The 27,353-nt window shown below is 44.4% G+C and overlaps 1 protein-coding gene across 4 annotated transcripts in view; it reads right to left on the bottom strand.

Annotated features, from left to right (window-relative positions):
* PLEKHA1 (pleckstrin homology domain containing A1) overlaps positions 1 to 19,458 on the bottom strand; it is a 51,398-nt gene extending 31,940 nt beyond the window's left edge. For 3 of the 4 annotated variants that reach the window (XM_066354735.1, XM_066354738.1, XM_066354737.1), the window contains exons 1-3: positions 19,243 to 19,376; positions 8,054 to 8,214; positions 728 to 784 (exon numbers count right to left, since the gene is read on the bottom strand). In XM_066354735.1, the coding sequence (XP_066210832.1) occupies positions 728 to 784; positions 8,054 to 8,194 (198 nt within the window). In that variant the 5' untranslated portion in view covers positions 8,195 to 8,214; positions 19,243 to 19,376. Of the gene's footprint in view, positions 1 to 727; positions 785 to 8,053; positions 8,215 to 19,242 lie in introns of all 4 variants that reach the window. The other variant, XM_066354736.1, reaches the window with a different exon arrangement.
* Positions 19,459 to 27,353: the final 7,895 nt, after the last annotated feature.

The following is a 27,353-nucleotide window of genomic DNA, read 5'->3' on the forward strand; positions in this document are numbered from 1 at the left end:
TGAGCATGGGCTCACCTGGTTTGAGCAAAGCTCACCAGCTTGGACCGAAGGTCACTGGTTTGAGCAAGGGGTTACTTGGTCTGCTGACGGCCCACGGTCAAAGCACATGTGAGAAAACAATCAATGAACAACTAAGGTGTCACAATGAAAAATTGATGCTTCTCATCTCTCTCCCTTCCTGTCTTTCCCTATCTATCCCTCTCTCTGACTCTATTTCTGTCTCTATAAATAAATAAATAGCATAGCAAAAATCAATAAACAAGAAAACAAATTAGCAGAGAAAGTGAAATGACAAAACAATCATTTGTTCACCATAAAGATAGTTCATATTTTCCTAAAAATAAAACAAAAAAACAAAGAGTAAAGGTAATGAAATTAAAAATTGGAAACATTTAAATAAATGTAGTACAAACTTAGAAAACTCTTCTCCATTTCCTAGACAGGACCTAATAGTTAACTGACTTCTCCACTGCCAGCGTTCATATACCTGACCATAAAAGTTAATGTTAACTTCCACAATGTGTTACATCCTATGAATTAATTCCATATTCTTCCTAAATTTATCAAAGAACATCCTAAACATAGTAGTCAGGTGCTACTTTCAGCATGATATAAATCTGAACATCCTCATTAAATGACACAGAAAGGAAATCGGTCCTAATATTCACACTCCCATCCTAAGAGATTTTAATTCAAGCATAAATATAATTCAGTACAGAAAAACTACCTTTGAAATGTAGGTAAGTTTAATGGCTCCAACACGTGATGATCCAGAAGGCAGGTTCTAGAAAAAAATTATTAATATATAGTTAATACCCAACATTATGAATTTATTTTATATTATAATTGTCTACACATTTAAAAAGTTAATAAATTAGATTTTTTAATATCACTTTTTTTTTTTTTTTTTTTTTTTTTTTTCATTTTTCTGAAGCAGGAAACGGGGAGAGACAGTCAGACAGACTCCCGCATGCGCCCGACCGGGATCCACCCGGCACGCCCACCATGGGGCGACGCTCTGCCCACCAGGGGGCGATGCTCTGCCCATCCTGGGCGTCGCCATATTGCGACCAGAGCCACTCTAGCGCCTGGGGCAGAGGCCACAGAGCCATCCCCAGCGCCCGGGCCATCTTTGCTCCAATGGAGCCTTGGCTGCGGGAGGGGATGAGAGAGACAGGGAGGAAAGTGCGGCGGAGGGGTGGAGAAGCAAATGGGCACTTCTCCTGTGTGCCCTGGCCGGGAATCGAACCCGGGTCCTCCGCACGCTAGGCCGATGCTCTACCGCTGAGCCAACCGGCCAGGGCTAATATCACTTTTTACAAAACAGTTTTTCCAGTTCAAATATTGTCCTAATATGCCAAGGTTGCGAATTCGATCCCCGGTCAGGGCACATACAAGAAGCAATGAATGCATGAATAAGTGCAGCAACAAATCAGTGCTTCCCTCTTTCTCCCTTCCTCTCTCTAAAATCAATCAGTCAGTCAAGTAAATTTTAAAAAGTTTCAGGTTTTTTTTGAAAAATGGTTATTAGATCAAGTTTTTAAATAGGGGAAAATTCAGTTTTTTTAAAAATGGGTATACTTGATTAAAAGTTTTAATAGAATAAAGTAGGTCTGAAATTAAGCTGACAATGTGGGTAACAAAACTGAAGTCTACTCTGTTCCATCTTAATAGATTCTACAACTAAGAGGCCAGTCTTATTTTCATTTCTATGAGCTTAAAAAGCCATACACAAGATCAGATTTTGTTCCTGAAACAATGGGAAAAAAATATTTAGAGACATAAAGTGATTGTAAGACATTTCAAAAGACTATACATATTTCTTTGTTCTATTAAAACTTTTAATCAAGTATACCCATTTTTAAAAAAACTGAATTTTCCCCTATTTAAAAACTTGATCTAATAACCATTTTTCAAAAAAAAACTGAAACTTTTTAAAATTTACTTGACTGACTGATTGATTTCAGAGAGAGGAAGGGAGAAAGAGGGAAGCACTGATTTGTTGCTGCACTTATTCATGCATTCATTGCTTCTTGTATGTGCCCTGACCGGGGATCGAATTCGCAACCTTGGCATATTAGGACAATGCTCTAACTCAGCGGTCCCCAACCTTTCTGGGCCACGGACTGGTTTAATGTCAGAAAATATTTTCACGGACCGGCCTTTAGGGTAGAACAGATAAATGTATCATGTGACCGAAACAAGCATCAAGAGTGAGTCTTAGACGGATGTAACAGAGGGAATCTGGTCATTTTTTAAAAATAAAACATCGTTCAGACTTAAAAATAAAATGGAAATAATGTAAGTTATTTATTCTTTCTTTGCAGACCGGTACCAAATGACCCACAGACCGGTACCAGTCTGCGGCCCGGGGACCACTGCTCTAACTGAAACCTGACTAATACTCTTTAAAGCATACCAGGTAATGTATATATTGACACTTTCATACAAAATATTTTTATTCCTCCCTTAACAAGTGGGAATGTGGTTTGTGTCTGAAAAGAGCTAGGGGTAAAGAATTGAGAGAGAGGATAATTTCTGGCTTAGGCTATCAGGAAAGACTGTAGGGGAATAAACAGCATTTAAAGGAAAAAGCTGAAACACAAGAGTGACAAAAACCAGAGCTGCAGCAAACCGTGAAGACTCCCAAGCTCGGCACTGAAGAGAAGGTGGCCGCAATGCAGGGTCACACCGGCCTGAAGAAAATGGTTTGAGAACCTGAATGAAGAATCTCATTAGAGAGGACCTAAGTGAAAAGGCAAAAAGCACCGAGGAGTTTATACTGTTAAGAATCTGAAACCATTAAAGAAGGCCTGGGAGCAATTCTGTAATCAAAGCTGTGCTTTATTTTGTAATGTAATAAATTAGATAGACTATAGAAGAGAAAGACAGAGGTAGAAAAACTAGATAAAGAAATCTGGAAAAAAATTAAAAACACAAAATAAAAGACTGAGAGAAGATTTCAAAAGTAAAATTAATCTTGATTTTTAAAGTTTCCTCCAGTGTAGACTGAGCAAGATCAACTTTTTAATGGACTTTATAATAATAATGTACATTTAAAAAAATCTTTAGATTGTTCTCATGAATGTTTCATGAGACAATTCATGAATTATCTTATGAATATAAGCTTAATGGAAATAGTCAATTATATGGAAGCCAAGACATTTCAAAGACTTAGGATTTCCAAACATGAGCTTGCTATTGACAGGGATAGGTCTTCCCAAAACTTTCACTCCTATGTAAAGTAAAACTGCATTATGTTCTGCTTTAAACTACATGAAGTGCAAGCTTCCAAGTATAAATCACAAATAAATACAAAATTACATTTTTAATGTATAACTTTAAATGGTTGTCTTCTTATACAAAATCTTGTACATTTAGCCCTGGCGGATTGGCTCAGCGGTAGAGCGTTGGCCTGGCGTGCGGGGGACCCAGGTTCGATTCCCGGCCAGGGCACATAGGAGAAGCGCCCATTTGCTTCTCCACCCCCCCCCTCCTCCTTCCTCTCTGTCTCTCTCTTCCCCTCCCGCAGCCAAGGCTCCATTGGAGCAAAGATGGCCCGGGCGCTGGGGATGGCTCCTTGGCCTCTGCCCCAGGCGCTAGAGTGGCTCTGATCACGGCAGAGCGACGCCCCGGAGGGGCAGAGCATCGCCCCCTGGTGGGCAGAGCGTCGCCCCTGGTGGGCGTGCCGGGTGGATCCCAGTAGGGCGCATGCAGGAGTCTGTCTGACTGTCTCTCCCCGTTTCCAGCTTCAGAAAAATACAAAAAAAAAAAAAAAAATCTTGTACATTTAGAGGGTTTTTTTAAAAATCTTGGGTAAGGAAATGAAATATTAAAATGTCCTCAAGATCTCCTAATTACTACCAAAGGAATATTTTCAAATTCTGCCAACCTTCCCTTCAAAATTAGTTTTCTTTTAGTCCTCCTTAAGTCTATTATTTAACTAGAGGAATGATCTCTAAGCCCCTGTGTAGGGAAGAGAAGTGAGAACCTATGTCATGGCTGCATGACACAGAGGGTCACAGGTCAGAGTGGTCGGTACAAGGAAATACCGTATAATAGCTAGAGATAAAGGACCTTCAAAATACATCGTTCCTATGGATCAGTATGGTTGCTGCCAAGGTCAACTAGAAAAGAGTGGGTTTCAAAATGTGTTACTTGACAATGAACAAGAAATAATAAACTAATATGACTTTTAAGATAAAAAAGGAAATAAGCCATTTGGTTCATAAGAGTTCCTGCATTTTTTTGCCAAAATACTTTTTCAAATTATTTCCTAATACAACTACTCAATTACTGAATTCTCTACCATCACCCACGCCCTCAACAAAACACAGAATGCCCCTAGCCTAGCTGATCTCTGGTAATACACTAAGCCGTGAGCCGGGTTTTTTTGAATCAATGGGTAGTGACATAGGAAACAAAACCGAGGAAGGATGGCTCCCTCAGGACAGGTGAGCCAAACTCATCCACTTCCATTATCAGGGCTATGACGATCAGTAGTATAACGTGTTACAACACTGTAACCATAAGCAACTAGATTGTATCAGATGAAATTGCCATATTTATTTAATACATGAAAGAACTGGCACACTGGCAATTCCATGCGGTGCAATCTAATATAACACTTCTAGCCAAACATTCGTTGCAGCACCTTAGTTGTTCATTGATTACTTTCTCATATGTGCCTTGACCGTGGTCCTTCAGCAGACCAAGTGACCCCTTGCTCAAGCCAGTGACCTTGGGTCCGAGCTGGTGAGCTTTGCTCAAACCAGATGAGCCCACACTCAAGCTGGCGACCTCGGGGTCTCGAACCTGGGTCCTCCGCATCCCAGTCCGACGTTCTATCCACTGTGCCACCGCCTGGTCAGGCGAAAAAGCTAAGTCTTTAAGAATACACTTAAAAGTGAAACAAAGCTGGTGCTCATGTCTAATGCAATGGCAGGCCGAATCGAGACTGAAAAAGATTCTCATTAATGGGAATAAAGAGATAAAATTATTAAGAACTAAATAAAGGCCCTGGCCTGTTGGCTCAGCGGTAGAGCGTCGGCCTGGCATGCAGGAGTCTCCCGGGTTCGATTCCTGGCCAGGGCACACAGGAGAGGCGCCCATTTGCTTCTCCACCCCTCCCCCTCTCCTTCCTCTCTGTCTCTCTCTTCCCCTCCCGCAGCGAGGCTCCATTGGAGCAAAGATGGCCCCGGTGCTGGAGATGGCTCTGTGGCCTCTGCCTCAGGCGCTAGAATGGCTCTGGATGCAACAGAGCAACGCCCCAGAGGGGCAAAGCATCGCCCCATGGTGGGTATGCCGGGTGGATCCCGGTCGGGCGCATGAGGGAGTCTGACTGCCTCCCCGTTTCCAGCTTCAAAAAAATGAAAAAAAAAACACAAAAAAACGAAATAAAAAAGCAGATTTAAAATCCTGCACTATATTAAAAAAAAAAAACCCCAATGTGCTAATTACACCATAGAAATCCGGCTTCAGGAGTCCACGTGAAAAAGACCTAGCAGAGTGCAAACCTGAACATGTCCCCTCCCCGCTCCAGCCAGAGTGAGATATTCCCCAAACATGCTCCAGCCTTCTGGCTTCAGTGTCTCTGTCCGTGCTGTTCTTTGGGCCCTGGGATACCCACTTCACCTCTTGGCCAAAATCATAGCCACAGTTTCAGGTCCATTTCAAAAGTTACCACCCCCTCCACTAGCCATAATCACACCCCTGGAATGTCCTCCACACTCCAAGTCTGTTTCCTTCCATGGAATAAGCATATTCTATTTTGTACTTATCGTCTTTTAGCTCCATTTAAGTGGAAAGGACTGATAAAAGGAGGAAGGCTGAGGAGGAGAACCTGTTATGTAGGTAGACAGAAAAGCAATCGGCGAGTTTTAAATAAAAGTCTGGCGAAACCATATAAAGTCAGCTGGATCTTGTGACACGAGATGAATGAGGGAGAGAAGACAGGTGACTGCACAACGGCCTGCAGGGCTGAGGAGGACCAGAAATGGAGCCAGTCATAGTCATCAGAAGTCCAGGGGGGGTCTCAGTTACTTTCCACCACAGGGAAAAGGGTGTGGGAGAGGCCTGGGCCACAGATCAAGACGGGGTCATAAGAGGGGGGAAGGGTCAAGATGAGCTTTCGATTTCTGCTGACTTGTTCCTTCTCCCAGTGACTCTGCTCAAGTAAATAAAAGTATTAATCATGTTGCTGCACAGCCAGGTTACTGCCACCCAAGAAAGCTGGTTACACCCAGAGATAAGGGAGAAAAGCTGGGTATCAGTAAGCTCTTAAGAGTAAAGGCAGCCTGACCAGGCGGTGGTGCAGTGGATAGAGCGTCGGACTGGGATTCCGAAGACCCAGGTTCGAGACCCCAAGGTCGCCAGCTTGAGCGCGGGCTCATCTGGTTTAAGCAAGAGCCCACGAGCTTGACTGAACCCAAGGTCGCTGGCTCCAGCAAGGGGTTGCTCGGTCTGCTGAAGGCCCACAGTCAAGGCACATATGAGAAAGCAATCAATGAAGAACGAAGGTGTTGCAAAGCACAATGAAAAACTAATGATTGATGCTTCTCATCTCTCTCTGTTCCTGTCTGTCCCTAATCTATCCCTCTCTCTGACTCACTCTGTCTCTGTAAAAAAATAAATAAATAAAATTTAAAAAAAAGAGTAAAGGCAGAGAAAAGACAGTTCCAGGCAAAAAAAAAAAAAAAAAAAAAAAAGTCCCTTACAAAGTAAGCACTCAAATAATATAAACTGAATTAAAATACAAAGTATCCTCCCAAAATCTGAAAGGTTGCATGTGGATATAGGTGTAGACTTACTTTATGGAGAATCAAAGGACAAAAGTAGGATTAATGGTTAGAAGCTACAAGGAACTAAATTATGGCTCACAGAACAAATAATAATTAAAGCTGTCTCAAATATAATAATATACACTTTTTAGTAATGTGTAGTTCAAACAACAGCGAAGGTGAAGATCAGGTTTCTTCCATTAAGGAGGCTGAATTAATACCAAAGTCCCTTACAACTCAAACTCTACATGAGCAAATACAAATCCACGAGCACATGTGTATTTGGTCTACTCTGAAGTCAGGTTAGGGTAGTAAAGAACGTCGGACTAGTTGTCAGGGGTCTAGTTCCCACTCTGTGCAACATAATGGAACTTCCTACCAGTCCCTGCTCTTCCAGTGCCTGCAGTTCCTCACCTGAACAAAAAGCCCACTGGACCAAAACAGCTTAGAAGTTAGGGACCTATGCCTGTTTTGCATCTGCTTCCTTGCAACATACCTCTCAATTTGAAGAGAGTCATGTAGAGAAAATTTTAAACTGCTCAACAGGTAATCTCTAAAGCAGGCATCCTCAAACTACGCCCCGGGCTGCATGCGGCCCCCTGAGGCCATTTATCCGGCTCCCCCCCTCCCCCGCCACACTTCCGGAAGGGGCACCTCTTTCATTGGTGGCCAGTGAGAGGAGCACTGTATGTGGCAGCCCTCCAACAGTCTGAGGGACAGTGAACTGGCCCCCTGTGTAAAAAGTTTGGGGACCCCTGCTCTAAAGCAAGGTCTCTGACAGATCTTAAAAATAGGATTCTCCTTTTTAATTTACAACATTTACCCCTAATGATTTGCAAGGCAGCAGGAAAGCAAAGTGGATTTCAGCTCATGAATGGCCTTACAATGGCTGACACTCAAGTTGCATGCTATAAGATGAAAGGACTTACATTCGTGCAAGAAGGGCAACTAGTTTAAGCTGCTTATTTCCAAAAGACCGTAGTCTCTATCTTAGAGACAGAATCTTAAATCTAAATGATGTTTAAATTTCCTACCAGAGACAGTGTTTCTCTCCCAAAGGGGAAAAGCAGAGATGATGCATAAATTTTTATCAAATAAATTTAAGTTTCACCTTCTGAAATTCAAAGACAGCAGGAGTTGGGGGTGCAGTAGGAATAAATCTAAATATGTGCTGTTTAGGAAGACAAATCCTAACATCAGTTGTATGTCAAATGCTTGAACAATTAAAACTCTTGTATGCTTTGGAAGAAAGGTAACCATTGGATTTTACCAACCTGCGGATTATCCATGTACCACACAAAACTATCTTCTCTGGTATCCAGTATGAAGTACCTTCGAAGAAATTTCCCACTATTTTCATTTTCTTCAATGTCTAGGAAACCACAAATGCGATTCTGACGATCCACATAAGGCATTTCTGAGCTTGAACATTACACTGTAAAACAGAAACATTACCAGTAAGTAGTTCTCAGTGGACTTCCAGAATGAAATGTGTTATGATATTTGTTCAACAAGGAGCCTACTTTCCAACACTGGGTGGGAGCCGGTCAACGCGAACACACAGAAAGCATGGGCAAGCGGTTACTACACGCAGCCATTCATAATGACAACAACGGAGAGATCGTCACCTCACTTATACAATGTACTTCCCTTTCCCTAAATAAACCACGGTGAACCAAAAAATTAGTTATCCCAAACCTTAATTTCCTCACTTATAAACTAAGATAATCTGCCTTTAGGAGTGTTTTAGAATATTTTTAATTCACAGAATAAGAGTAGCTAACTTTCACTGGCTACTTACTATAAGCTAGGCTCTGTGTGATTCTTTTCCATGCACTTTCTCCTTCAATCCTCAAAATGACCCTATGAGCAGGCATCATCCTTCCCACTTCACAGATAAGAAACAACATGGAGAAGAGGAAGTGACTTTGCAAGACTAGAGAACTATATATATAGTAGGTAGGTAATAGATCAAAACATGAACCAGATTCTTGGACTCTGAAGCTTGTATTTTAATCTCTATACTTTACAGTCAATTGATTTTCTACAAAGATGCCAAGGCAATTCCATAGGGGAAGGATAGTCTTTCAACAAATGGCACTGGGACAACAGCTATCCATGTGGAAATAAATGAACTTGAAATGGACCAGAGACCTAATGTAAAAGCTGTAATAGTCAAGCTTCTAAAAATATATATAAGAGGAAGTCTTCATGACCTTGGAGAATAGACAAGGATTTTTTAGATAACATACAAAGAACCGGAACAGTAGAATGATTAATATATTGGACTTAATTAAGAAATACTCTTCAAAAGAAACCATTAAGAAATCAAAAGCCACAGAATGGGAGAAAATACTCAGTACACATATATCAAATAACTGAGGTCCAAGAACAGGCAAAGAATTATAATTCAGTAAGACAACCAAATAGAAAAATTTGGACAAACATGAAGACAAGCCAACAAAGAAGAATATATACAGTAAACTAGCACATAAAAAGATGGCCACCATTACTCAGGAAGGGGTCACAAAGAAAAACCATGAGATGCCACCAGATAGCTACTAAAATGGCTGAAACAAACAAAAAACACCAAATTAAAACAAAACCTGACAATAACCAGTTGCTGACAAGGATGTAGAACAAATAAACACTCTCACATGTATCGCTGATGGCAATGCAAAATGACATAGCAACATAGGAACAGAGTCTGGCTGATTCTTACAAAGTTAAATATACCCTTACAAGATGAGGTATTTACCCATGTCAATAGAAAGCTTATGTTTACACAAAAAAAACCAACAGGGAAATGTTTACAGCAACATTGTTCATAATTGGCAAAAGCAGAAACCACCAAAATGTCATTCCATTTGGTAAATAAATACTGTAGTACACCCAATACAAGGTAATTCTACTCAGCAATATAAGGGAACAAGCTATTGACACACATAACATGAGTCAATCTCAAGTGTACTTTGCTAAGTGAAAGAAGCCAGACCAAAAAAGTCTATTGGGACAGGTAAGATTGGCAGGTGGAGGGACGGGCTAATTTCATACATAATTTTTGGAGAAATGTACCTGGTTCTGTATCTTGACTGTGGCAGGATATTATCTGTGCATTTATCAAAACTCATAGGCCCATACAACAGAGTAAAGTGTGCTAAATACAAATTAAAAATAAAAAGAAAACTTCAGTGATAAAATAGATCAGAGTTCCTAGAGCTTAAAATAGAGAGGACTCTGTTCAAAGGAACATGAGGGGAGTTATTTTGATGATGCAACTGTTGTACATCCTGACTGGGGTGGAGCTTACCAGTTATGCGCAAATGCAAAACTTATACAAATGCACACGAAAGCAGGTAAAATTTGCTATATGTAAATTATAGTTCAATAATCCTCATTATTTTTTTTAAAGATACCTTCCACACTCACCAGAAAGGCTAAAATTAAACAGGCTGACAACACCAAATGTTCCCCAAGCTGTGGCACCCCCAGACTTTCTGTACTGCTGACGGGAATACAAAGCCGCACAGCACTATGGGAAGAGTCCTGGCAGGAAGAGCAGGCAGACACTCACCCTACTTACTCCTAGTGTTTACTCACAAGAAATGAAAACATACATGCATGCAAAGACTAACTCACAAATATTTACAGCAGCTCATATCAGCCCCAAACTGTCAACAACCCAATGTCTACCAATAGGTAAATAGATAAGTAAGATTTGGTATGTCTACACACAGCACTCTACAGTATAGAGCAGGGGTCAGGAAACTTTTTGGTTGAGAGAGCCATGAACGCCACATATTTTAAAATGTAGTTCCATGAGAGCCATACAAGAACCCGTGTACGTTATGCATTATCCAATAAAAATTTGGTGGTGTCCCGGAGGACAGCTGTGATTGGCTCCAGCCACCCGCAACCATGAACATGAGGGGTAGAAAATGAATGGATTGTAATACATGAGTATGTTTTATATTTTTAACGTTATTTTTTTTTTTATTAAAGACTTGTCTGCGAGCCAGATGCAGCCATTAAAAGAGTCACATCTGGCCTGACCTGTGGTGGCACAGTGGATAAAACGTCGACCTGGAAATGCTGAGGTTGCCGGTTCGAAACCCTGGGCTTGCCTGGTCAAGGCACATATGGGAGTTGATGCTTCCAGCTCCTCCCCCCTTCTCTCTCTCCTCTCTAAAATGAATAAATAAAATAAAAATAAAAATTAAAAAAAAATTAAAAAAAAATTTTAAAAAAATTAAAAAAAAAAAAAAAGAGTCACATCTGGTTCGCAAGCCATAGGTTCCTGACGCCTAGTACAGAGGAATGACTGCTATATGCAATAACATGCTCAAAACTCACCAAACTGCAAACTTAACACGGACATAAGTTTATTGTATGGAACAAATTCCAAAAAGTTAATAAAAAATCCAGTAGCAATAAAAAAAATTGAGGTATTTATTGAAACAGACATAAAATAAAGTGTTATGTGAATAATTTAAAAGAATGGGACAGATAAAGGAGGCAGGGCCTGCGCTGACAGTAGTTGAAGCTAAAGGGTAAGTACTGTAGTTACAGAGTACCATCTACTTTTGTAGATGTTCACAACTCCTCATCATCGAAAGGCTAAAAAAGAAAAGAAAAGAAACCTATAACACACACAGATACCATTTCTCACCTGTCAGACTGGCAAAATTCGAAAGATGGGCAACATTGTATATCAGTGAGATTGCAAGAAAATAGAGACTGGGATTGCTGGTGAGAAGCACAATGGCACATTCCGATAGAGGTGGCTATGGCACGATGTAAAAAATCACATCTCCATTCACTCCTATGACCCAGCAATCCTCCTTGGTATCGTAATCCTAAAACTAGTTTCTGTATGATAGTAGTATTTTAAGTGCATTTGCGGTAATGCAAGTATACTGATGCTATGATTGTATTTAAAATAAAATAAAACATTTATTAGAAACCAAGATTTTCACAGTAACAGAAAAGATGGACAAATACAAAAGGAAAAATTCTATACAATGCATCTGATTTAGAGATACTATGAACTCATGATCTTTGAAAATAGTAACAGAAAATTATCACTTTGCAATTCCAATACAATCACTGATTTAAGTGAGGATATTTAATGAACACAAAACCCACTAGATAACAGGTTGTTAGAAGACAAAATACTAGTCTCAAATACCACCCCCCAGTTTTCTCATTAATTACAAAGAGGAAAATAAATCTTTATAATGGAGAACTGTTATAGCCCCACCTTTACCAAATGATTCAGTATCTAATAAATCTAGAAGTTGGCACTAATGGATACCACGCCCCTCTACGTAGATCTGTTGTATGATCCACTGACATGAAATATCCAGAATGGGCCAATCCATAAAGACAAGAAAGCAGAACAGCGGCTGCCTAGGGGCACGCTGAGGATGGGGAGTTGCCTCAGGATGGGAGGGTCTGTGGTTTCTTTTCAGGGTAATAAAAATATTCTAAAGTTGATTGTTGAGACAGTTGCACAAGTCTGTGAATATACTAAAAGCCGTTGAGAATTTTACACTTTAAATGGGTGAATTATATCCCAATAAAGCTATTTTTTTAAAAAGAAATAAAGAATTACAATTGTCTTTCATTCTAGAGTCTCTTTCAGTCTAGACCCTCTGACTACTGGAGTGTCCCAGGGGGTGGTCCACAGACCTCCTCTCTATAGATGCATGGTCAGCCCACTCATCCCCCCAGCTCTAAATACTAATGTGCTCCAGACTGCTGTCCTCAGACCTGGACACTACTGACTCCAGACTCACGTACACAACTGCCTCTTCTACAGATTGACTTATTTAGCTAACAGACATCTCACACTTAACAAACTAGGCACCAGAGACACTCCCCCCCCACACACACACACACAATCTGTTATTCTCTGTCTTCCCTATCTCAGTCAATAGCCACTCCCTTTTTAGAGTGGTTCAGGCAAATTATCTTGGGAGTCACCTTCGCTGACTCTTCTTTCTCTCTCATTCCATGTTCAATCCTTCAGCAAATCCTGGCGGCTCCAGTTTCAAAATCTATCCAGAATCCCAGCATTTCTCACCACTTCATTGCTGCCACTCTGGTTCACGCCACCATTAACTCTCAGCTGGATTCCTGCGTGGCCTCCTTGCTTCTGCCCTGCCCCTTCACCCCACTCTCAGTAGTCAGGGCGATCCCATTAAAATATATATCCAAGTGGTGATTCATTGAACACTGATTCTAAATATGAGTATTTAGTCCTTTGAAAACAAAGACTGAGAAGTTTTAAAAAATAACCTGCCCAAGGTCACATTCTTAGAAAGTGGCAGCTCCAAGATCCAAACAAGGGGGTTCTGGCTCTCCGATACTAGGATGTATAACGTCACTCTACTCAAAACTTCAACTCGGGCTGCTTATTAGAAATACCTGGGAGTTTCTGAAAACCCTGATGCCTAGGCGGACCCTCCAGAGTCCAGACCAAGTAAATCAGAAACTGGAGATGGGATCCAGACAGCATCACATTCTTAACACTCCCCAGATAATTGCAGCGTTCAGCCAAGGTAAAAATCATTACTTTACCGCAATCCATCCCACTCAAAGTAAAAACCAGAGACATACAGGCCTCACCTCCACCCCACCCCCACCCCCATGTCCCCCTTAGTTGCCCCTGGCCACGGGACCCTTGCTACATCACACAAGCTCCCCACTCAAAGCCTTTTAACTCAGATGTCCTTTTCTCGGTGAAGCCTTCCATTAGGTATATGAGGTACAACATCTGTACATCTAAATAAAATTGCAAATGCTCCAAGCCCTCCTGCCATACCTCACCTACCTCCCTGCTTCTCCTTAGTGTTATTGCTAACAAGCGATACGGTTTCCTTATTTATCTGCTTCCCCACACTACCACACTGGAATATAGGCTCCTGAGAGCAGGGTTCTGTTTATTTACTATTGTTTCTCCAATGCTGGCACATGGGAGGCACTCAGTAACTATCTGATGAATGAAGTATTAAGAAACCCATAATTACTGCAACCAATCTGAATGTTCCATTTTCCAAATACCAAGTTGCTTTTCCCTCATCAAACGAGAAATCATTTAGCAGATTTATCTGACTGGTTTGTTTAAATGATGGAAGGAAAAAGGTTCAAACACTATACGTATTTCTGTTTGGATTTATATTTTTTGTGTAGTATGAGGCAAGAATAGATAAAATTACATTATTGAATCCTGCCCAATATTTATTAAATCCTTCAGCATTACTTATGCTCTAGGTACAGCTAGATAATACAATTAGTAATAAATTAACAAACTCCCAGTTAATACTTTACACGTCAGGAAGCAGGAAGACAAAAAATAAAAACAAAACAAAAATCAAAGAGAGACAGAAAGGAAAGAAAAATTCTGCACAGTGAGACCTCATTAGGCCCAGGGGACTTCACTATTGTTTGTTAACTAGATGTTGAGTGAGACCATCCCTACTGTCCCCAAATTGCAGGCAAACACAAAGCTGAGCATATATGGACACCAAGCATCAAACATTTGCGGAGTCCTGCACTGACACCCCACACACACCTCAGGGCTTCTGCACCCCAGCCAATGACTTATCATCATCCATATTATACAAGCAGCTGACAGAGAGAAAAAATGAGGCTGACCAAGTCTTCAGGAAGAGAGCACAGGGAAAGGAAGGGGGTATTCACCCAAAAAACAGTGACAGGGGACACCCAAGAGAATCCTTCACCAAGATACGACATGCCTACAAGGAGAGACTGGCACCTCACTCTCCAGCCCAATGTCTGCTTATGAAATGGCAGGCCACAGAAAGGGGACAGACTTAAGCAGTCTACAGGCCACCATTTGGCATCACAAGAAGTGAGTTTCCAATGGGTTAAGGTGGAAACTGCAGAAGGCAGCTTGACTTGAACTATTTTGCTAAAATCAAAAAATCTGGTTGCAAAAGAAAAGTATCCCCGGCCCTGGCCGGTTGGCTCAGTGGTAGAGCGTCGGCCCGGTGTGCCGAAGTCCCAGGTTCGATTCTTTTCCAGGGCACACAGAAGCACCCATCTGCTTCTCCACCCCTCCCTCTTCATACTCTTCTCTCTCTCTCCCTCCCACAGCCAAGGCTTCATTGGAGCAAAGGTGGCTGGTGCTGAGGATAGCTCCATGGTCTCTGCCTCAGGCACTAAAATGGCTCCGGTTGCAACGGAGCGACAGCCCAGGTGGGCAGAGCATCGCCACCTGGTGGGCATCCGGGTGGATCCGGTCAGGCACAAGCGGGAGTCTGACTCTCTGCCACCCCCCTTCTCACTTCAGAAAAATACAAAAAAAAATTTTTTTCAAGAAAGAAAAGTCTCCCCACCCATGTCACTGGCACACACTCACAGGAACCATGGTGGTGGGCTGACAGGATAGGAACAAGGAGGTGGGAGTGTAGGCAGCAAGTTTCATGTTCAGGAACTCTGCAGGAGGGAGTCTCCCTGCAAAATCTCACCAAACTCCAGACTCCTATCAGTGGACATCGTGGCTTGCCACTATTAATTAAAAGAGAGCTTTGAGGCCTGACCTGTGGTGGCGCAGTGGATAAAGCGTCGACCTGGAAATGCTGAGGTCGCCGGTTCAAAACCCTGGGCTTGCCTGGTCAAGGCACATATGGGAGTTGATGCTTCCTGCTCCTCCCCCTTTCTCTCTCTCTGTCTCTCCTCTCTCTCCCCTCTCTAAAAATGAATAAATAAATAATTAAAATACTTAAAAGAGAGCTTTGGTACTACCAGGTAAGAAATACTTGTCCTTTCCTTCTCTCCTGACTAGTCCCTGTCCAAGTACACAGATCCCAGAAGAGGGAAGAGAAAGAGGGATCCTGGGCGCCTCCCACAATCCCTCCCTGCTCCTCGGGCTTCAAGCAGTTAAGGGGCCTAACACTGGGGTCAGGGAGGAGAGGAGTTTTAAATTAAAGAGGAGATTGAAGGTTTAAAATGAAATAGATTAGACAGGAGCTTTTAATAGCTGTAAACACAGAAAAGCTATCATTTGCCCGTGATGTCATGAGGCAGGGAAAGAGGACTATTCTACAAATCATAGTTAAAAGCAATGAATGTTGGAAAGAAAAATAGCCTGTTTTATGTTTGTTCTCAACAAGCTCAGGCTGCGCAATAATCTGACGACATATGGAACAACATCACCGCCCTTAGTAATGAGATGGAGCACCTGACACGGAAATTCCCAGGGGGGATTTACTGTGCAGGGTAAGATGCCACATTAGAAGTCCTCTGAGATCGCTTCCAATCCTTTCTTCTAGAAGAGGGTAAATTGAATACAGAACCAGAGTTCAGTGGTTAAACTCGTAGAAGTCTAGGTTACATAAAGGGATAAAAGCACAACTTTTGGAGAATAAAACTATCAGACTGATGAGTCTGATAAGGATTTCATGTAGGAAAAAACCACTCAGGACTTAATATTGAAGACTCTCGAGCTTATTTAAATGTTTAAAAATACATTAAATGACTGATTTTATTTTACATTCAACAGAAATTCCACTTCAAAAAGCTTATGCTATAAAATCCCCCAAACGCTATCTTCCTGAATCAAAGCAATTCAACCAATCAAAATGCTTGCCAAAATAAACAGCACATATTTGCTGAAATATCTTCTAGGAATTATAAGCTCACATATTCTTCACCACACAGGACCTACTAGGAAAACAATATTACTGAGTTCAAATGGTTTAACGTTGCTTGTTAAGCCTAACAGTCCTATTGCCGTTAACAACTATCAACAGGAATTTTGAGTTTTAAACAAAAATATCCCCTATTTTTACGTTTCTGAAAATAATTAAGCATTATAGACGAGCATTTAAAGCTACCAAGAGTTTTTGCCATTAGAACTCATTTCTGATACTACATCAATAATTTCCAAATGCTGTGTACTTACAAACGGTCAAAAGAATTAAAACTAAATTTTAATATTTATCTCCTACTGAAGCCATTTTATTCTATTATTGTAAATCTGAAGAGAATCACCTTGAAATGTAATATTAACTTTTAATATTACCAAAAGTAAAATGCTAGAGCATGTGAAGTACTATTTGTGTATTGCTCACAGCTGAGGCAGTTACTGCTACAAAACCTCAAGTTTTCTATCTAATAAAAGCAGAGTGTGAGTAACCATTATCACATCTGAATAATTACTACATTCTATTCAGAAAACTATTTCTATTCCTCATTCTTAAATGACAAGAGTTATTTAAACAAGAATAACTATTTAACATCAAGCAGCATTTAATGGTAAAGTCTGACCTAAATTATCCTAATTATTACTTCATAGATTTCATTCTGGGTTACCAATTACCACCGAGTCAAAATAACTGTGGATTTTGCTGTGTGTCTATAATAACTTTCAGGCTTAACAAAAGTCAATTTCAATTTCTTTTTAAGCTGCCATTTAAATGTTTCTAGAGAAAAAGTCCCTCTTAAAATATAAAAAGTTCCTATCTTTCCCAAGTATTTTCCTACGACTCATCAACATCATCATAACCTTTACATTAGCAACACTAGAGTATTGCCCACGGTTACTTTCCAAACAAAATAACCCAATGCTATTCTTAATGTCCTTAAACACTTCTAAAAAGGTCCTTCCGGCTTACGAACTCATGGCAGTTTCCTAACAATTGTATACTTATCCTGTTTTACTGTCTCAGAGTCTGTGGCAAACTCAGATTTACACACCACCTTTCCTTTTTGCTACACTGCTAACACTGGACAATAAAAAGATACAAACCTGCTACTTCCCCCCTCAAAGCAACAATAAAAATACTAATTAACAAGATAAAAAGAGATATGAAGCAGTTTCAATATATAAAGCACATCCTAACTTCAAAAAGTTATCCACTGCTTACCAAAAAGGAAAATTCACTTACCAAAATGGACAAATTCACAGCCATTTCCCTTGATGCGGGTACACCCTTCAAGGAAAACTGTCAAAAGGATACACTGTGGATCTACAGCACTATAAAATGATTTAGTAATTCAAATTGTGCTAAGCTTAAACATACTTGTTTAAACAAGTAAGTATTCTAAAGTGTAATCTCCCTTGGGAAGACTGGGCTAAGATAAGATAAGGAGTATTAAACTCTATTTGGGGGGCTTTTTTTTTTCTTTTTTTTTTGCCACAAGTGCGTTACTATGAAAATTTGAGTATGCAATGTAATAGGCATTTGAGTCAGAATGGACCGTACTTCCGAAATAACAGTTCAAGTTCTTCCGACGGTGCAAAGTTTTACAAAGAAAAAAAGTTTCCTATAAAAGCTTACCCCAGCTTGGCTCTGAAGAGTTTCAAGGGCGTTAAGCTAACAGAAAGTACGAGGCCGAGCGCGTGGAGGGACACAGAGCAGACCCATCCGCAGCTGAGATAAAAGACAATGGGTCAAACCTCACACTGTGCCGTCGGTTCCAGTCATTAAGGGCACAGGAAGGAAGATGTTTTTAGTTAGAAAACTAATTCGCAGAGGGCAGTGACTTCATTTAAATCCAAGAAAATCTTATGAAAACCGACAACGATCGATCGCAAAAGAAGAAAACGAGCGTCGCAGGGCTTGGCAGGTGACACAAAAGAGGGACACCGGCACAGACTGACCGCCTGGTTCCGTCCTTACACCTCCGCACCGACCGGTCCCCAGACTCAGACAGCGCGTCTCGTTCCTGACAAGCGCTGCGGCCGGGGGGTGCCCCGCGGCGGACATGGGGTGCCCCGCGCCGCAGCGCGCCCGGCGCCGCGCGGGCTCCGCCGACGGCAGCAAACGCCACCAACGAGACCACTTTCATTAGGACGCCTCTTTCCGCGCGCTGGTCTGTCTGTCTGTCCCGGAGGGTCGACAGAAAGCAGATGCACGAGACCAGAACCACGCAGGACGGCCCCGGAGCCTGCAGACCCCGGGCCGGGGCGCCTCCCCGGCCCCACCTGCTTGACCTTGGGCGAGTCACCTGCAGCCACCGCACCGGCCGGCCGCACCGCGGAGGAGCGAAGGCGGAGCACTAACACGCGTGGTTCTAGGAGGCAGGGCGGCGCCGACCTGTGACTCGGCGAGTGCCAAAGCGAAAGCGCGTGAAGATGTTGGGGAGACGCGGCCCGGGGCGCCGCGCCCCCGCGGGCACAGCCCTGGAGCCTGGCCGCCGCCCCGACAGGCGTCGCCTGCCAGGGACCCCCGGACAACGGGCCGGCGCGGGGAGTCCAGGGACGGACAGGACAGGACCTGCTGGCCTCGCCGCCCCCCGCAGCCGGACGCCGGGATGCGGTCGGGGAAACAATACCGCCGCCGCGGAAGAGGACGCCACCCCCTCCGCTGCTCCCCGGCCCGCGCGCGCAGGTGAGCCGGCCCGCGGCCTCGCCCAGGTGCGCACGTGCGGAAACGGGCCTCGGGGGCGCAGCCGGGACCCCGCGCCGCCGCCGCCCGCCGCCCACACTCACCAGCGCGCGCCGACCCCTCGGCGGACGCGCGGCCGCCTCCCCGTTCGCCTCCGCCGGCGCGGCGCTCCCGGAGCCCGGCCCCGCCCACCCGCCCGGCGCGGCCGCGCTCCGCACGCAGAACTTCACCGCGGCCCTCGGCCCGGAACAACCGCACCGCCTCCGCCGTGGCTCCCACCGGCGCCCAACTGCCGGAGCAGCGCCCACGACGGCCCGCTGGAGCACTGCGCACGCGCGCCCACGCCCCTTCTGCCCCCAGACGGCGGCCGAGATTCCGGAGCGGGCACTCCCAGTCCAAGAGACTACAAGTCCCGGCAGGCACCGCGCGGGTCCCGGCGGCTTGGCGGGCCCAGTATTCGGTGTCTTCCTGGTTCCAGGGGAGGTGGCTTCAGGCGCCTCGGGGCGGGTCGCGCTTGGAGCTCTAGGCCCCTACGCTGCGGAGCATCCTGGGATTCGTAGTTTTCGTGGACAGAGGCTTGGCTCAGGGGTGGGGACTCAGAGTTCTCTGATGTCATCGCCCAGAGCTCTTTAAAAATAGGCTTCGTTCGTTTGCAGAGAATTCGTTTGCAAGCTGTCCCATAATCTGTCCAGGAAGCATAAATTCACTGGCCGCGGTGTGACCTGGAGAAAATCGCTCTGCAGCCCTGCGCGCCAATTCTTTGCTCCTAATCTTTTCTTTCTAGAACTGTAGCTCCTCCTCCTTCCCAATAGAACCAGAGCCTAAGAGAAACTTAAAGGGTCAGTTAAAATTCGTTCAGGGGCCCTAGTCGGTTGGCTCAGTAGTAGAGCGTCCGCCTGGTGTGCAGGAGTCCCGGGTTCAATTATCAGCCAGGGCACACAGGAGAGGGACCCATCTGCTTCTCCACCCCTCCCCCTCTCCTCCTCTCTGTCTCTCTCTTCCCCTCCCGCAGCCAAGGCTCCATTCGAGCAAAGTTGGCCCGGGCGCTGAGGACGGCTCTGTGGCCTCTGCCTCAGGCACTAGAATGGCTCTGGTTGCAACAGAGCAACGCCCCAGAGGGGTAGAGCATCGCCCCCTGGTGGGCGTGACGGGTGGATCCCGGTCGGGTGCATGCGGGAGTCTGTCTGACTGCCTCCCCGTTTCCAGCTTCGGAAAAATGCAAAAAAAAAAAAAAAAAAAAAAAAAAATCGTTCAGGAAGGATGAAGAATAAATAGGTACTTTCATAAATATTTGTTCATATTTAACACATCTGTTAAGCACCTACTACGTGCCATGTCCCGTGATAGGCTCTAGGCATACATCTGAGAACAAGACAAACCATCATGCCTCATGCATGGAGATTGCAGCCTGGGGAGCTAGTCCTCAAGGCAATTAACAGATTTTAATGCAATGAAGAAACTGAGCAAGTTAAAGAGATTGTGGGGGAGGAGGGGCTTTTTAGTGAAGATGGTTAGGGAAGACTAAGGAAGTGACATTTGAGCTGAAACCTGAAAAACGAGAAGTATTCAGACACGCCAGGAGCTGGGATAGAATTATCTGCTACCCTTTTCCCAATACATGGCACACGCTAGGCCCTCAGTCACTAGAATTTCTTCTGTTTGTGTCCTTCTTCCTTTCCCTCCCCTGCACAGCCTTAGATCACATCCTTCCCTCTTCAAAATCTGTATCCAAAAAAAAAAAAAAAATCTGTATCAACACCCTTCAGAACATCCTTCCTATATGAAGATGTACAGAAGCCAAATCAATGTCCAGTGGTAGAACGAGCTGTCCAGATGCTAGAACAGAAGACACAGTTAGTGCCAGTGAACCTAGTTACATGGTGGGAGTCCTCACTACTTAACCCCTTCTTTGTTTGTGAACTGGGTTAAAAGTCTGGACCCTCAGCCTGGCCTCTCCAACTCGATTCTGTCTAGGAGGTAGAAAATCAGATACGGAGTTTGTCTTTATTAGGATCCTAAAGGAAGTTTAGACATTATCTCAGCTGAATCAAAGTGAAGTGAAAGATAGTCTGCCTGACTAGACCAGGCGGTGGCGCAGTGGATAGAGTGTTGGCCTGCAATGCAGAGGACCCAGGTTTAAAACCCGAGTTCGCAGGCTTGAGCATGGCTTACCCAGCTTGAGCGCAGGATCATCAACTTGAGTGCCAGGTCACTGGCTTGAACATGGGATCATAGACATGACCCCATGGTCCCTAGCTTGAGCCCAAAGGTCACTAGCTTAAAGCCTAAGGTCACTGGCTTGAGCAAGGGGTCACTCACTCTGCTGTAGCCCCCCAGTCAAGGCACATGAGAAAGCAATCAATGAACAACTAAGGAGTCACAATGAAAAATTGATGTTTCTCATCTCTCTCCCTTCCTGTCTGTCTGTCCCTCTCTCTGTCTCTCTGGCTAAAAAAAAAAAAAAAAAAAAGACAGCCTTAGACTTACCTATGCAGACTTACCTGCATGACCTTAAGCAGCATGTGACAGTTTGATGTACTGGCCCTCAGTGACCACAACTGCCCGCTTTATAGAATGTTCTCAGAATCCCATAGAGTGATGGAGGTGGAAACACCTTGCTGACACCTGTCTTCTTGGGCTTTTGGGTCGTCATCTGTACAAGAGTTGAAAGTGTTTAGCTTCATCACTGCTTATGAACTGGCCAGAGCACTGTTTCCTCTGGCCCACACTGGATTTTTATTTTCTTAACTGCATGTGTGGCTAACATATAAAAGTAAGGAGATTTCACATTAAAACCTAGATGTCACCTACCTGATCCCTCACCTTTGAGCTTGCCTTTCCAGACCTAGAACACTTTGCCTAGAAAACTAGGTTCACTGGCACTAACTGTGTCTTCTGTTCTAGCATCTGGACAGCTCGTTCTACCACTGGACATTGATTTGGCTTCTGTACATCTTCATATAGGAAGGATGTTCTGAAGGGTGTTGATACAGATTTTTTTTTTTTTTTTGGATACAGATTTTGAAGAGGGAAGGATGTGATCTAAGGCTGTGCAGGGGAGGGAAAGGAAGAAGGACACAAACAGAACAAATTCTAGGTCTGGAAAGTTAAGCTCAAAGGTTTAGCAGGGGTCCCCAAACTTTATTAGGATCCTAAAGGAAGTTTAGGATCTTGCCTTTCCAGACCTACGTCTGGAAGGGGTCTTCAACTGGGGAATTCTAGATTTTAGACGGATATTAAGGACATATATAAAGTGGGGGAAAAATCCCTTGTTTATCTGAAATTGAAATTCAATGTCTTGTATTTGATCTGCAGACCCTAGCTTGCCTGACCTGTGGTGGCGCAGCAGACAAAGCGCCGACCGGGAACTCTGAGGTCTCCGGTTTAAAACCCCAGGCCTGCCTGGTCAAGGCACATATGGGAGTTGATGCTTCCTGCTCCTCCCCCCCCCCCTCACTTTCTCATGAGCGCACGCTTTCTCTCCCCTCTCTAAAATGAATAAATAAAATTTTTAAAAACAAACAAACTCTAGCGTAGAGACCAGACCGCTGAGGCAGACACCTCTCATTCCCTCGGGAATCTTAAGCCTTATTGTTATGACTATTTGACATTATTGACTGAGTAATTTAAAATTATTCCTTTGCTCTTTTTTGCCTAACAAGCCCCAAAGGTTGATTGACATTGAGAACCACAGTTACAGACAATGAGGGAAGCCAGAGATGTGACTCAAGTTTCTCAAAGACACACAGCAAAGTAAGCCCAGGGCTACTTTGAGGTTGCAGTATAAGCGGAACCTGTTAATACCCCCCGTGAGGAAGACTCAGGATCATCCAATAAATTCAGTGACAAAAAAAAAATAGTAATAGCTTGGCCAGGCAATGGCGCAGTGGATAGAGCATCGGACTGGGATGCAGCGAACCCAGTTTCGAGACCCCGAGGTCGCCAGCTTGAGCGCGGGCTCATCTGGTTTGAGCAAAAAGCTCACCAGCTTGGACCCAAGGTCGCTGGTTTGAGCAAGGGGTGACCCGGTCTGCTGTAGCCCCCCCGTCAAGGCACATATGAGAAAGCAATCAATGAACAACTAAAGTGCCACAACGAAAAACTGATGATTGTTGCCTCTCATCTCTCTCCATTCCTGTCTGTCTGTCCCTATCTAGCCCTCTCTCTGACTCTCTGCCTCTGTAAAAAAAAAAAAAAAAAAATAGTAATACTTTCTGCTTTTCCTCCAGCCTTTTTTTTTTTAAATAAGAGGTTTATTACATAACAGTGCTTTCAGTGTTATTTTTTTCCCTTTTAAATATGTGGAATATTCCCTTGTTGAAATTACAGTCTGGGAGCAAACCAAGAACATTCAGGACCCACAGACGGCATTGAGGAATGCTGGAATATTCCATGGATACTTGTCATCTGAACAAAAGGGAGAGGAGGAGTCTGAATTCCAGAGTCTGCCATTTACCTTTAAAACGTGGCCATCCCATCATCATGACTTGCATGTAGGCAGCACTTTGAAGTTTCATTCAAAAAAAATGTTCACTGAGCCCCTTTTACATGAAGTGTAGAGAGGTCATGTGACTGATCCAGAGTCACCCAGGAAGTTATAGAACACTTGTCGCCTCTCTGATATTTGACATCCCCTCATGGGCACTTCCTATCTCCCTTCCTTGCTTTATTTCCCTCTCCTTAGCGAGGACCACTTTCTCACATGCACTAGACTTATCTTATTTTCTGCATGCCTCACTCAACCGCAGCCTCCACACAGACAGGGATTTTATCTGCTCTGTTCATCGCTTTATTCTCAGCGCCTGGCACAGGAGCGCCTGTTCTGTGATGCATGGTATAGCCCCGTTGGTGAACAGAGTCAGAGTCAGAAGTCAACAAAAGGAGCAACTCCAGAAACGACCCCCTTCCTGTTACCAGAACGAACCGGATCCAGTTACACAGCCAAAAAACAACTGCAAGATGATTTTATAGGAAGGAACTTTATGGTGAGCCAGCAAGCTCAAGTATACTGAGGGTCGCTCAGCTACAGCTCCCAGAACCAAGGGTTACATCTGTCTTCATTGGGGACATGCGCGCATAAACATCAAGGAGAGCTTCGTTATCAATGTATAGGCAGGGGTCCCCAAACTTTTTACACAGGGGGCCAGTTCACTGTCCCTCAGACCACTGGAGGGCCGGACTATAAAAGAACTATGAACAAATCCCTATGCACGCTGCACATATTTTATTTTAAAGTAAAAAAGCAAAACGGGAACAAATACAATATTTAAATAAAGAACAAGTAAATTTAAATCAACAAACTGACCAGTATTTCAATGGGAACTATGCTCCTCTCACTGACCACCAAGAAAAGAGGTGCCCCTTCCGGAAGTGCGGTGGGGGCCGTATAAATGGCCTCAGGGGGCCGCATGCAGCCCGCAGGCCGTAGTTTGGGGACCCCTGGTATAGAGAGATATCTCTGCACCTGTGAGGTTAGCAGACATGCCTATACATACATCACGTGTTCAGAAAATGGTGAAGAATTGCCACCTATGGGAGATTTTGGTATTATAATGAAAGTATAATGAGAAAAATTCACGAGGAGGTCAGTAGAGGGTTCTCCAGGCCGCTTAGACCAGCCCTGGGTGGTTTGAGCCGGATTAGCCCCCTGGTCCTGCAAATCATCTCCATAAGTCTTCCTGAAAAGACAGGTCTGGCAATTGTCAAAATTAAGGATGGTACAGGTATGGAGGAAAAAGTTGAATTAATTACATCTCAGACCTCCTGTTAACTCTTAGCAAATCACAGGATGTGGTTAGCCCACCTTACACCTTTTAAGGTGAACTAAGTGGGTTTACAGGTTAATAGAAGTAAAGTTATGAACTCTAAACCAGTGGTCCCCAACTTTTTTGGGGCCACGGACCAGTTTAATGTCAGAAAATATTTTCATGGACCAGCCTTTAAGGTGGGACAGATAAATGTATCACATGACCGAGACAAGCATCAAAAGTGAGACTTAGACGGATGTAACAGAGGGAATCTGGTCATTTTTTTAAAATAAAACATTGTTCAGACTTAAATATAAATAAAACGGAAATAATGTAAGTTATTTATTCTTTCGCAGACCAGTACCAAATGGCCCACGGACCAGTACTGGTCCGCGGCCTGGGGGTTGGGGACCACTGCTGTAAATAAAAGCTCCCCGATGGTAGGGTGCCTTACCTCCTCGCTGGAAATCAGGACCGAGAGAGAGCAAGAATGAATCATGAACCGAACACTCCCTGAACCCAGCCTTTTCCCTGCTGTGTCCCCTCCAGAAAGCGGTGACAGAGAGGGAGAAACAGCTCTTCCCTAAGTTTCAGTGTAAAAATGAGACCTGGGAAGGAGTCACTGGGGTTGGTTCCGTGGCTGAGCAGTCAGGAGGCTGGCCCTCCTGGGCTTCCCACTTACCTGGCCTCAGCCAAGGAGAGGAAGGATGATTCTCAGTCATTACCGCAGGCGGGGTGGGATTAAGCGACCTGCCCAGAATACAGATCAGGTAACTGGATTGTCCTTCTAGAACTAATTCTTGAGTCCCAGGGAGGAACTACCAGGTACTGTCCACATGTCAGGCTTACTGAGGTGCAGGGAAAGGAATTCCAAACAGGTCAGCAGCCAACCCAAACTGCAGGCTCACGGAGGAGAAGACAACTGGGCCGAGGGGGAGACGGTTGCCTCCAGGATGCAGAGAGCAGAACCAGGGATTTGCCGTATAGGGTCATCAGGCAACAAGCAAGGGGCCCTGACACCGAATACCGCCCGATGCCACAGGAGCCCGGAAGGGCCCCAATGACCCCTGTGATCCCTGGGGTCTGGTGAGGTCCCAGCCCCAGGAGACACCCCAGTTAGGTCAGCGGCAGATCTGAGAGGCTGGTAAAGCCTACAATGGTGGAGCTTAGGTTTCCTGCTCTCCCCCAGATGTGTGGACTCTTGCTCCAGTGTGGCCTGCACGCTTGAAAAGGAAGCCAAGGTACTTGTCCAGGGCCACAGCTGGGTGTTCATTGCCACACTAAAGTGGGGAATATTCTAGAAGATGAAGGGCTCTTTCCAGATAAAGCTGGGAGAGGATCTGGGAATGAGTCTACCTGGGGCTTTACAAGCTCCTGGTCTGCGGGAACTCCTCCTTAGACCCCTGCCACACACCTGTCCAGTGCTAGCCAAGCACCTGTCCAGTGCTAGCCAAGTCAAAGGCCAGCTTTCTCTCATCCGTCTTGCCATTGGTCAGAAGAAGTTGTTGATGGGCAATAATAAGAGCCAATGGCTCAGGTGCTTGGGGGCTGCCTTAGTCCCCCCCCCCTTACACCCCCCCACCCCCCCCCCGTGGAAGAGAGGCCGAAGCAGGGTCTGCAGCTTCCACCAGCAGACCCTGTGGACATCACGGGCCTCACCCTAGGAAAGGAAAGCATCCTGATGCCTTTAATGAAATTTACCTTTAAATCCATCCTAGCAGTAGAAATCACCTCTCCCTCACCTAGCCTTTCCCCTGGATAACCGGCAACCCCTGAGGCAGCAGGAGCCCGGAGCCAGGAACTGACTAATGGGTACACTGTCTGGACCTCTGGCAGGCTAAGGATAACATCTTGATCTCAGTTAGGTTTCAGTTCCGGAGCCCTAAGGAGGAATGACCCCTTGACTACTTCCCCATGAGAACAGACCGGGGGACTCTGGAAAAGTCCTCAGAACCATCCTCAAGATGTAAAGAAATGATCTAGTACCCTTACCTCACCTCTGACCAATCAGCTCCCAGCATGACCCCAAGCCCCGCACCCACAGTGCCTTTGTGACTGTGCCCTGGATAATCTGTCACCTGCACGCCACCAGGGAGTTCGGGCACGTGGGCATTAGCTTCCCGTTCTCCTGGATGCCACCATTCATGATGAAGTAGCCAGCATTGCTCCGCTGCAATTCCTGGCTCTGCTAGTGCGGGGCAGCAGGATTCTTTCCGTTCTGTCACACCCCCCACCCCCATTCTCTAGGCCACAAAAATAAATAAATATAAATAGATTGACTTAGGTAGACTAGAGCAGGATTGTGGTCGCTTTTTATGTTCCATGATCTCTAGCATCTTTAGAAACAATTCATTTTCACCTAAAAGCTAGAAGATGCCTCCTCCGCCCCCATGCGCCCCTCCCCCATCCTCCACTCACCCCTCCCCCATTCCCCATCCACCCCTCCCCCATTCCCCATGCAGCAGACT

This window comes from Saccopteryx leptura, chromosome 13 (genome assembly GCF_036850995.1).
Source record: "Saccopteryx leptura isolate mSacLep1 chromosome 13, mSacLep1_pri_phased_curated, whole genome shotgun sequence".
NCBI classification, from domain to species: Eukaryota; Metazoa; Chordata; class Mammalia; order Chiroptera; family Emballonuridae; genus Saccopteryx; species Saccopteryx leptura.